Consider the following 12,600-nt stretch of genomic DNA (forward strand, 5'->3'; position numbering starts at 1 on the left):
CATTTAGTCTGGGCTCCTGTATGCCCTTTCTTCGGTGAGTTCTTTCCATAACCTCCACTTTGGGAAAAGGCCCCAGAGTCATCCATGATTCTCTAGACTTAGCTATAATTATGCCCCAATTCAGATGCCTCCTTCTTGCCCCTCCCCTCCTTTCAGCTAACCTTTTATGCATTGCCTTCCTCCATCAGAACGCAAACTCTTTGAGGCCACAGACCATTTTTGTTTTTGCTTGTCTTTGTAGCGTCTGCTCTTAGCAGAGTACCTAGCATACAGTAAGTGTTTAATAAATGCTTGTTGATTGACTAATCTAGTTCAATCCTTTTATTTTACAGCTAAGGGAACTGAGACCCAGAGAGGTTAACTGTTTGGCCCAAGGATACACAGGTAGCTATGCCACTGCAGAGGGCACATGGCAGGTAAAGACATCTTTGCAGCTCAGGGCACTAACCTGTTGGTGGCTATGCCAGTAATCTCAGGGAAAGTTAGGTCCAAAAGTTTATTCTCTGATTTGTCGAGGAAGCAGATACCTTTCCAGTTGATGGCCAAAATCAGCTGAGTCTTGTGCAGGCTGGGCCCTGGAAATTGGATGACATATTCTTTATGAACACTGAGGGATGGTGCCCTGATTCAGTCCTGCCCCATTCTCCCTACTGTTTTCCCCTTCCCAATTAGCTGTCATTACCTGAAACTTTGGTAACTTCAAAAAACTTGGAGAATAGTAGAGGCCATTGAAAACAAACCATAGTCACAATTTCTTCCTTTACCAATAGTGGAGAGGAGCGATTTTGGATGTAGGGAGCCTAAAATGGAGAAAACATCTTCTGTGATACCCAACAGAAGTACTCTTGTCCGTATTTTCATTCATCCACTCAGTAACCCATTTGTTCAAACATTCATTGATTCAACAAATATTTATGGAATGACTTTTATGTACCAAACACTCTTGAGAGGCACAGGCATTTATTAAGCATCCATTATGACCTTGTAGATTACAAGTAGGTGTCAAGGTATTTGGAGACACCCTGTTTCCCAGACCTGAGGCCCAGAAAGCAGGCTGTGCTCTGAGCTTGGCATAACAACAAACCTTTGCGTTCTAGATGACCTCATCCTCTGGCAAAGTGTATTGCTTTGACCAGCACCAGGTGTTCACTGAGGGATTTATGACTTTCATATTTATCAACACCTGTTTAGATTTGTTGGAGTTCCCCCTGTTTCCCAGGACCTGACAGCCAACGTGCTGCAGCCTAAAGCCATCCATCAAAATCTCTGACATGCTTACAATTCCTGAAGTCCAGTGCTTGTGTAAATGAACTAGCTACTGCACGCTTGTTCTAGCCACGCTAACTCTGATTCTGTACTCTACTGACCCTTAAGATTTAAAGACAATCAATTTAAGAAGTGTTCCCACATAGGGGCAGCTAGGTGGTGCAGTGGATAAAGCACTGGCCCTAGAGTCAGGAGGACCTGAGTTCAAATCCAGTCTCAGACACAGGATATTTACTAGCTGTGTGACCCTAGGCAAGTCACTTAACCCCAGTTGCCTCACCAAAAAAACAAAAAGAAAAAAATGAAGCGTTCCCACAGGATCCAGGAAGACCTGCATTGTCCACACATGAGCCTCCCGTGGAACTGTGAAGAATGATTGTGTTGTGGTCCAGCCTACTTGTGGGGTTTTTTAATGTATTTAAGACCTACCTTTGCTTCAGCATGTTAAGCCCTCCTTCTCAGGAGGTGGGGCTTCTGCTTGCAAGCGTTTTCCTCGCTCTGAAATTAATTAAACTTCTGTTTTGTCCCTGATATACCCACCTCTGGCCTGCTCTGTTTAGCTCCAGCAATTCCCACGTTAGAGGCCAGTTCCAGTCTGGTCCACATAGGAAAACTCCATTATGGTGGCCATAATAAAACTCTTTATGGAGTTTCTCTTCCCGTAATGTACCAAATCATAATGGATGCTTAATAAATGCCTGTATCTCTCAGAGTGTTTGATACATGAGTCATTTCATAAATATTTGTGGAATGAATGAATGACTGAATAAATGTATGAAGTTTATGTAGCCTGTGGAAGAGGTATCAAAAAGGACATCAGGTCTTTTACGTACAAAACTGTAACACAGATTTAAAACCCTTTTGTTCCAGCCTCTGAGAAGGCCACAAGATGAAGATCTTAGTCCATGAAATTCTCTGTGCACATACTTCATCTCAGCATATCCCTCCCTTTGTGTTTTGCCCTGCCTGCTTTGTTCCTAGGGTTTTGTTTTTTTCTGTTTCCCTCTCCTTGGACATTGCTCTGTGCCTGATTTCTGCGTATGTGTCTAATTGTCCCTTTTGTACGTTTCTTTTCCCTGTATTTCTCTCTCTCTCTCACTTGACTTTTTTTTCATCCCTGTCTCTTCCCCTTCGTTTCCTTCCCTCGAATTCTATCTTCCTTAGAAAACAGAACATAGAACTGTTCTATATTATATTTTATACTTATTAAACAAAATCTCACGTTTTCTATTCTTAATTTTAAAAGTACACAAATGGAACATTTTGCCTTTATGTTAACCTTAAATTATGTTTCCCTCGTATACTAGTGCCTTTGATAAAAATTTCCTCATTACTTCTCTAGGAGAGCTAAGAATGGTGTGATCCCTACCCTCAATGCACTTCCTATCTATTACCATACAGTTTTTTCTCTCACGTGCAAAATACTAGTGGCATTTCAGAGCTATCTAGAGTTCAAGTTCATTCAAGAGAAAAAGGAGGTAATTTTGTTATTCAGTTGTTTCAGTCATGTCCGACTCCATGATCCCATCTGGGGTTTTCTTTTCTTTTCTTTTTTTTTAGGTAATTGGGGTTAAGTGACTTGCCCAGAGTCACACAGCTAGTAAATGTCTGAGGCTGGATTTGAATTCAGGTCCTACTGACTCCAGGCCTGATTGCTCTATTCACTATGCCATCTAGTTGCCCCTAAGGACAGGGTTAGCTCCAAATTAAGGATCCAAAGGATCATAACTTGCTCACCCAATGAAGAGAGTCTTTGTTCAAGCTTAAATCTGTTTGGATACCTGATCCCTTGAACTTTTACCTGACTTTAGACCACATTTTCCTGTTTTGTCTATAAGATCCTGACTTGGTAAGACTGCTGACTTGTACTTTCAGATCTTGGGTAGCCCTCCTGCCTCTAGGTTAGCTCATGTTAGCTGCCTCGCTAATAGACTCTATTCTCATGAATGAAATAGGATTACCTCTTGCTCACTAAATGAGATATTAGTACTGTGGACCATGCTACCCAGACTAAGCTGGCCTTTCAGTATTGAGGCTCATACCATGGAAAACTCTCGGCCGTAGTCCCTGAGTAGGCCCCACTGAGCAACAAAACTGCCTCCTCTTTCTCTTGAATGAATTTGAGCACTGAACAGCTCTGAAATGCCACTAGTATTTTGCACACGAGAAAAAAAAAACTGTAGTAGTAAGTAGGAAGCGCACTGGGGTCAGGGATCACACCATTTTTAGCTCTCTTAGAGAAGTAATGAGGAACTTTTTTCAAAAGCACTAGTATACAAGGGAAACATAATTCAAGGTTAACATGAGGGCAAAATGTTCCATTTGTGTACTTTTAAATTTAAGAATAGAAAACATGAGGCACAGGTGAGTCTGAAGGACACAGTATGCTTCTCTAGCAGACAAAATGATACCAGAGATGTCCATAAGGTTTATATTTTCCTTCCCCTTCTTTATTACCACTATTGGTAGTTCATGGATTTCTCTAGCCTGCAAGTTTCTCTCCTCTATTCTGAACACGTATATGCTTGTTACATCATCTGTTATTTAACTGCCATCCTTCACTGGGACAGACTATGTCACATCATCACATCTCTAGAGTGCCCAGAACATAGCAGGCGTTGAAGTTGGAATCGAGTGGAGGAGAATTGGTTGCCATCTGGAGGTTCTGACCTTTGCACAGGCTGCAGTCACGAGGTTGACCCACTGTTCCTGTGACTTTGTCTTGAGCACCCTCCCAGGGATGCAGGCAGGAAGGGTCTTCTGGATGTCACTGCTCTGGATGAAGCTCCCAAATTCAATGTAGCAGTGTTTGGCTACTACCTCCACCAGGTCCTCCTCCTGTAAAAGTTCAGTTTGTCATAGGTAGTCTGATGGGGATTGGGGAGAAAGAGTTCTTCCCCTTTAAGCCTTACTCTCCTCTCCTTTCCTTTTGGGGCCCATACTCAATTCAACCCAATTAACTGCTCACCACTACTTCCCAAGATCAGTACTGAATCCACTTAATCCCTAGGGAGGTAGAGAATGAAAATAAGTAGGACAGGAAGAAAGCCCAGCAAAACACATGTTTTAGAGAGGTCATTTGATTCATCCCCCTGCCTCCTAGTAGAACATCCCCTTTTCCAAACAATATCAGACAGAAAAAGACCATATGTTAAGCAGGACCTCAAGTTCAGATAGCAGTTGCTTCTTATAGAAGCAGGGTCCTGATTCAAACTTAATGATGACCTGATATTGGCCCTGGCCCTACTGCTAGTGAAATAAAATATATCGGTGCTTGTATTAGTTTTGAAGATCTTTCAGGTACCAGAGATATACATTTGGCCAGCTGCTTTCCCCATCTAGGAGTACCAGATAACTTAACATAGCCTCTACTTGGTTCTCAAGGTCCCCTAAAATGTAGTTATGGAATCATAGGGTGTTAGAGCTCAAAGGATATTTGTCATTATCTAGTCTAAACCCCTGTGAAGAGAGAGGGAATGACTATCCCAAAATCAGGTAGTAGGTTAAAAATAGAATGAAGATTAGAACTGAGACCATCCAACTCAATTTCCCATCCTTGTCCAAACTCCTGCTCTAGCCAGGCCAATTTTCTTACCACATTCACGTACCATGCTTTGTTCCCATCTTCTGTGTCCTAGCTTATGTAATTTTTTCCTATCTTCTACTCCTTGTTAGCCCAAATTTTACCCAGCCTTAAGACCCATATCAAGTGCTACCTTCTCCATGAAGCTTTCCTTGACTATTCCAGCTGATGCTGATTATGAAATCCCATTGTACTTATAATTGGAATCACACGATCTAACACTGCTTTATCATGTTCTCTAAAGTTTCTTGTATGTAAGCCTTGTCCAGCTTCACCCAGCAGCAAATTGGCCCATCTAACAGAGACAATGTTCCCTGAGAGGAATCAGTCTAGTTGATCCTCCCATTCAGCTGAGATACCAGCATTTGTGGGGTGCCAGCTCAGATTAGTTGTAGATTCCCTTGTGCATCACTGACCCCATGCCTTGAAGTGAACTTTGGAAAGATTGTTCAGAAAAAGGAAAGACATTGATGTCCTGCTGTTTTGGGGTTGCAGATTCCTTTGACCAAATGTATTCCCTACCTATGTGTCTTCTTAGGGCTGTGTCCACTCCACTCCCTGCTTCTGACTCTGTATGTCTTTGTGGGACAGTTCACCCCAATTTTTTTAGGGGAAATGCTTTGTTACTACTATTGCTGTTCACATGGTCTCCTGACCTGGCCTGCCTGCTGGAGGGGAGACAGGTACCATTCCTTTGAGCTCTCTGCTGCCTAAAACCTTGAGAATACTCAACCCTGAGACCAAGTCCTTAAGGATAATAATAATAATATACCCAATCTCATTCCTCAGACCTAAACATACTCCCAGCCTCTTGTCCCCTCCCCATCCCAGTGATTCTGAATCTCTAGCTGTGTTATTCAAACCTGTTCTCTCCTCCCCACCATCCAATCCTTTATTCCCATTTCCCTCAACTCAATCCTGCCAAGATGCCACTCTAAAGTGAATCATTCCTTCTAGTTTGTTCTCTGGAATGTCTCCTCCACTGGTAACAAACTTGCTTTCATCTTAAATCTCTTCCTTTCTCCCTCCTTTTATCTCTGGGTTCTGAGTCCTGGCTCCCTCCTGAGGACACACCCTCCCAGGATAGACTTTCCAGTACTGGTTGCACTGGCTGCTCAAACATTTCATTCACTGGTTGAGGTGAGGGAGATGGAATATTCTTTGCTCCACATTGACACTGCCATGCTCTCTCTCTCTACCATTATCACTTCATAATCTCTCCTCTTTTGAGGTTCACTTAATCCAAATTTACCACCCAATCAAAAATTCTGTTGGTTGTTATCAACCGTCATGCAGGACGCTACTCTTCTTTCCCTAATGAGTTTAGTGCCTGGCTCACAATCTTTCCACCTCAACTCTTGTCTCATAGTAGGGAACTTCAACATACATATTCAATATACATATGTTCTCTCAAACACACTAATGTCCCAGTTCCTCAACTTACTCATCATCATCATCATCATCATCATCATCATCATCATCATCATCATCATCAATAGCTAACATTTATATAGTACCTTCTATGTGCCAAGCATTATTCTAATTGCTTTACAATTATTATCTCATTTGATTCTCACAACAGCCTTCGGAAATAGGTGCCATTATTAATTCCCATTTTAAAGTTGAGGAAACTGAGGCAGGCTGAGGTTAAGTGACTTGCCAAAGGTCACAGCCAGTAAGTGTTTAAAGCTGGATTTGAACTTAGGTCTTCCTGACTCCATTGCATCATTTTCCATGACCTATTTCCTCCCCCAAACTTCAGCTACACATAGCGATGGTCATACTTTTGACTATTATCCATAAATGCACCACCTCCATCTTCATGAACTCTGCAATTCCTTTATCTAATCACAATCTGTTGTCATTCTACTTCTCACTCTGCTTGCACCCCCAAATTCTGTTCTTGAAGCCCTCCATTCCTCAGTTCTTTCCCAGCCCATCATACCTACACTGGCTGCATTCCCCTCACTTCTCCATCTTGACCCCTTAGTGAACAAGTTCTGCTGTACACTGTCCTCTTCTCTCAAGTCCCTTGTCTCCTTATCTCATTACTGATTTTACCCTGCCAAACCCAAGCCTAGGATTACTCCCACCACCATTGCCTTTGCTACTACTCACATGTCACTGAAATTAGGAGAAAAACACAAAACTGTGATGACTGGGTACACAGAAAATTTAATCACAGCTAGGTTCTGTCTGTGGCAATGCAATCCTTTTACCCCACCTTCCCCAATTGACTCATCCCATTCACCACAGTGGCTTTTAAAAAACTTTTTGTCCTGCCTCAAACCTTTCATAGTTCCCCTTCTTCACTCTCTCAGCTGAGAAGCTTGCCCCATATTTCACTGGAAAAATTGAGGCCATTCTCCTAGAGCTCCATCTTCCTCATCTCACATCATTCAGATGCTTTCTGCTAATATTTCCTCTTTTACCCATCTCATATGACTAGATGGACCTTCTAATTATATTTTTTGTTGGGGGAGGCAATTGGGATTTTTGATTCCCCTTTAATGCTAGTGTTTTCTTTATGTTGATTATCTCCAACTTATCCTGTCTATATCTTATTTGTACATAGTTGTTTGCATTTCTAGCACATGCACATAGTAGGTCACTAATAAATGTTTGTTGACTAATTGACTCTAAGAACTAATTGAATCTACTAGTGGATTGTTAATGAGAAGACTCTGGTGAGGAATTGTGAGAAGTAGTCATGAACAGGGTTAGTCCTAAATTTCAAGGTAGTGATCACCAGGACTCAACCTGCCAGTGTGAGTGCAAATTCAGAGAGTAGTTCAGAGAGGATGCTACATGTGTATCTATATCTATCTATACACACACACACACACACACACACATATATATATACATATACATATATTTACACATGTATGTGTTGTCTCCATCATATAGAATGCAAACTCCTTGAGGTCAGGACCTGTTTTAATTTTTACTTTGAATCACCAGCCCCTAGCATGGTACTTGGCACATAGTAGGTGCTTAATAAATACTTGCTGAATGTTGTTGTTGTTTGTCTTTATTCTCAAAGGTGACCAATGACATCAGGAAGGTGATGTCTTGACTTGGCAAGTGAATTGGATTTAAGCGAGGCAGAGCTGTGCAAAGTCATCAGCCTCACTCTCTCCTTCATAGTCATAGGAGTCCAGTGACAAGACACAGGTCAAGATGACTGGCGATGGCCCTGGATGCAGTGGGGGATTTTGGCCTTTTTAAGCTAAGATCTTTCCCAGGTCTTAGTTTATCTGAGGCAAAGCCCATTCAGTAATTAAGGGCTAGGCAAGAATCGAGGCAAAAGATGGCCTAGGTTGCCTTCATTAAAAGAAAGGGAAGACCCTCAGGGTTTCTGGCCAGAACAGAAATAATTGCTGTTTTCACTCACTCTGAACCATCAAAACCCAAACAAAGAGCAAGTGAGGTGAGGGCTGGGACCTATTATTGGCCAATCAGTGAAAGCCAGAGTGATTTAGGTTTAAAGAAAGGCATAGTCAAGAATCACATTGCGCTTTAACAAAGCCCGGTTTTCCAGAGCTATATTTCAAGAAATCATAAATGAAAAATCACATGAGACAAAAGAGTTGATTGATCGACTGTTTCAAAGAATCCCCTCACCTTCTCCAAGCGGTACTCTCCAAACCGGAATCCTCGGATAATCTGGTGATAAATGAGTTCTGTGCTGACAGGATCCTGCTTGAAGTCATGCCATGGAGTGAAGATTTCTTTTCTGAAGAAGAAGCGCCAAGGGGACAGGCGTTCATTCTCACCCTTCTCCTTGGTTAGTTGTTCACACTGGGAGATGGCATCCATCAAATGGTCACGCCCTCCACCTAATGACCAGACCTGAGTAACAGAGAGTCTCATATGTGGGAGGGGCCTGAGATCCAGAAGCCAGCTTTCCACCAGCAGAAAGAAAAAAGAACAAAGATCTCTTGCTTTCTCAGTTCCCTCTCTCTGTCTCTGTCTCTCTGTCTTTGTCTGTCTCTCTCTCTCTGTCTGTCTCTCTCTCTCTCCCCCCCTTCTGTGTGTATACATATACACTCCTTCCCAACTTTACTCTCCCATGTGCTTTCAAACTCTTACCACTTTTTCTCTGTCAAAGATTGCTCTCCTGAAAGGATCTGAAAAATTGGTTGATATTAATGTTTGAACAACTTAATGTGCCTCTTGGGACTGTTTTCATAGGTGGAGAGGCCTTTATTCAAAAGAATAACTATCTCATAGTAAAATTTATTTTTTAAAAAAAATTGGCAGGTTTTAGTTTCCTTCCTTTTTTTTCTTTAACATTTAATGGCATTTTAATTTTTCCAATTACACATAAAGATAGTTTTTAATATTCATTTTTATAAGATTTTGAGTTCCAAATTTTTCTCCCTCCCTCCCTTCCTTCCCCCCTCCCCAAGACAGCAAGCAATCTGATATAGGTTATACATATACAATCATGTTAAACATATTTCCACATTAGTCATGTTGTAAAAGAAGAATCAGAACAAAAGGGAAAAACCACAAAAAAGAAAAAACAAAAAAAGTGAAAATAGTATGCTTCAATCTGCATTCAGACTTCATAGTTCTTTCTCCGGATGTGGATAGCATTTTCCATCATGAGTCTTTTGGAATTGTCTTGGATCATTATATTGCTGAGAAGAGCTAAGTCTATCATAGTTGATCATCCCACAATGTTACTGTTACTATGTACAATGTTCTTCTGGTTCTGCTCACTTCACTATGTATCAGTTTATGTGAACCTTTCCAGGTTTTTCTGAAATCCTCCTGCTCATCATTTCTTACACAACAATAGTTTTCTATTACATTCATATATCATGCTCATGGTAAAATTTAAGACAATGGGAGAAATATTTTTGTAGGAGAGGGCTTCCAAATCACAAGATGAAGGCAGTGAAGTACTTTCCCCTACATAAATCTAACACTTCTTACATAGATGTAAGCACAGGTATATTCAAAACCAAATGTCATAAGAGTTATCGAACTGCAATGTCAGAGATCATCTAGTTAAGGCCCTCACTTTACAGATATGAAAGCTAAAGTTCAGAGAGGGGACATGTCAATACCTTTGAAAGAGGATTGTTATCTGAGCAAATGTGAAATGATAGTATTATAATAAGCTCAAAAAAGAAACAAAAAAAATGAATCCATTAGGAAGTACTGTGAAACATTCAGGTTTTGAAAATTTTACTTTGACAGTTTCTAAATGGTAGGACTAACTTTCCTTCATCAGGATTTTGCATGGTCTGATCATTTAAAGTTGAATTAAATAATGCTATTGGTTTTGAATGGCCAGAGATGTCTCTCCCCACTTTGCCAGAGTCTGACCCTCTAATCAGAGGGAGGATAGCCTGTCTGCGAATAGGTCAGTTTGCACATTGGCATCATGACACACAAACATACTGCCTAAAGATAAACTTGACCTAATATCTTTGATGTAAAGGTACAAAGGTGACTTGGTATGTGGTTATATGGATATATGTATGTGTTCTGTGTGTGTGTGGGTGGCAACTGAGTGTGTGGAAATCTGGGTGTGAGGGTATGTGGGGCATAGGGGTATATGATAATGTGAGGGTAGGTCTTTGGGTACCTCTGTATGTTTGTGCATGTGTAAGAACAGGAATCTGTTTTAGAGAATATGAGCATTGATATGTAGACATAGTGTTTAGATAGGAGGGTGCTTGAGTGTGACAGTGTCTGGCCAGGAGTCATCTGGATGTGGGATCTGTGGGTACCTAGATGTGTGGTGACTGGTATGTAATGTCTGTTTGGATTATGGGGGTTGGGTGTAGAATATCTGGTAGTCAGATGTAAGGGTATGTAGGAGGAAATCTAGGTAACCTCTGAGTTCTTAGATTTTGTGGGTCTGTACTCAGAGTAAAAGCACGCTTGTTTGTATGCATGAGTGTGTGTGTGTGTGTGTGTGTGTGTGTATAAATAAACGAGTTACCTTGTTATATATGGCAACATAGATGGAAAATCCAAAGAGATCCTTTAGCTGTAGTTTATCAGCTATATGCTGGCAGACTTCCCTGGAGGAAGAGGCAGAGTCGGCTGTAATTGTCAGGCTTTCCCCATTCATCAGGGTGACGTTGAAAGGAATACGAGTCTTGGACTTGACCGCCTGTAAGAAAGTCCCCAGACAAGACTAGGATTCAGGGCCCCTTTCTAATTTCTTGAGTGGGGCTGAGGCCAAAGTCCCACAGAGTCCTTCCAGCATTTACACACTTATGTGCATTGTGACTAGTTTTGCAAATCCCTCAGCATGAAGAGATTTTAGTTTGCTCATGGAGGAGCTGGCCTCCTCCACTCACCATTGTCTTCTCCTGCCCCATCTTCCTGTAGCCTGTGAGTATTCCACTCTAAACTATCTGAGAACGTACACACCTCTACATCCTCCATAGCCTCCCACAGAGCAGGCACTTAGTGAATATTTTTTGGAGGAAGGAAAATAAATATAAAAATAATCTTGTCTCCCATCTGAAGAGCATATTATACTAACAAAGACTGCATTTGTATTATGTCTTCACAAATTCCTTAATGGGCATGAACAAAGGAAAAAAAACCCAGGATTTGATTCCCCAAGACATTTGGGGATCAATACATTATGTATTGAGAGATATTTTTTGGCTTATACAACCCTAAAATAATAATGATTATTTCTATAGCTAGCCTTTATATGGGGCTTTAAGGGAGAATCAAAAGCAGATAGGTGGTGTAGTGAACAGAGCACTGGACTTAGAGTCAGGAAGACCTGAGTTCAAATCCTTTAGACCCTTAATAGCTGTGTGATCCTGGGCAAGTCATTTGACTTTTCTCTACCTCAGTTCCTCATCTGTAAAATGGGAACAATAATAGCACCTACCTCCCAGGGTCTTTGTGAGAACAAAATTAGAATATTTGCAAACCTTAGAGTGCTATAGAAACACTAGCTATCATTTTAATTTAAGATATGCAAAGTGCATTGCATGTATTAGCTCATTTAGCCCTTACAACAACACTGTGAAAGTAGGTGCTATTATTTTTGGCATTTTACAGATCAAAGAAATTAAAGCTTAGGTAAGTCAAATAAGTTTGTCCAGGATCACACAGCCAATTAAGTGACAGGAGTGGGATCTGAATTCTGGTGCTTGGTTCCTTCCTATTATTTAGGCAATTTTCATGTTCTAATTAAATGATTTCTTGAGCTTTTCTTAATTTTTCAATTAATAAGGCATTATTTTCTTTCCCTCCCAAATTAAAAAAAAAAAAAGGAAAAAACCCCATGTAACAAATATGCACAGTCAAAACAAATTCCTGCTTTTGCTATGTCCAAAAATGGATGTGACATTTTGCATACCTCTCTGCTTGCTTCCTCATTGGTCCTGTTAATTAAATGATTTTGCCAATAGTGACTTATTATAGTGTGGTGATAGAGAGTGCTTCATTGATGGGCCTCCAAATGATTGTAATTTGCCTAATTGATTACTCAGAACAGCCACAATGAAAAATAACAAGGGCTCTAGTGTCCAGGCTCCCATCCAGTTGTCACTGGTCCTACATAAACAGGTATAGTTTTATTCATTGTACATGTATCCCCAATATCTAGCATGGTGCTGGCCATACAGCGGACACCAAATAGGTATGTGATTGATAACTGGGGAGACTACCTACCCTAGGGAAACACCTTGGTCTTTTGCCACCCTCTCCATCTGCAGAAAGCACATGGAAAGCTATTATGGCTTTCCTGTGGGGTT

At 41.0% G+C, this 12,600-nt stretch overlaps 1 protein-coding gene across 1 annotated transcript in view; it reads right to left on the reverse strand.

The window, feature by feature from the left end:
- The window catches only part of MYO7B (myosin VIIB), a 163,548-nt gene that overhangs the window by 36,749 nt on the left and 114,199 nt on the right, over window positions 1-12,600 (reverse strand). Inside the window, exons 29-33 of the mRNA XM_078146147.1 lie at window positions 10,815-10,988; window positions 8,477-8,704; window positions 3,937-4,104; window positions 683-800; window positions 449-575 (exon numbers count right to left, since the gene is read on the reverse strand). Coding sequence (XP_078002273.1) covers window positions 449-575; window positions 683-800; window positions 3,937-4,104; window positions 8,477-8,704; window positions 10,815-10,988 — 815 coding nt within the window. The remainder of the gene's footprint in view (window positions 1-448; window positions 576-682; window positions 801-3,936; window positions 4,105-8,476; window positions 8,705-10,814; window positions 10,989-12,600) is intronic.

The sequence above is a fragment of the Phascolarctos cinereus genome, unplaced genomic scaffold, assembly GCF_003287225.1.
Source record: "Phascolarctos cinereus isolate Bilbo 61053 unplaced genomic scaffold, phaCin_HiC Scaffold_726;HRSCAF=1367, whole genome shotgun sequence".
Lineage (NCBI taxonomy): Eukaryota > Metazoa > Chordata > Mammalia > Diprotodontia > Phascolarctidae > Phascolarctos > Phascolarctos cinereus.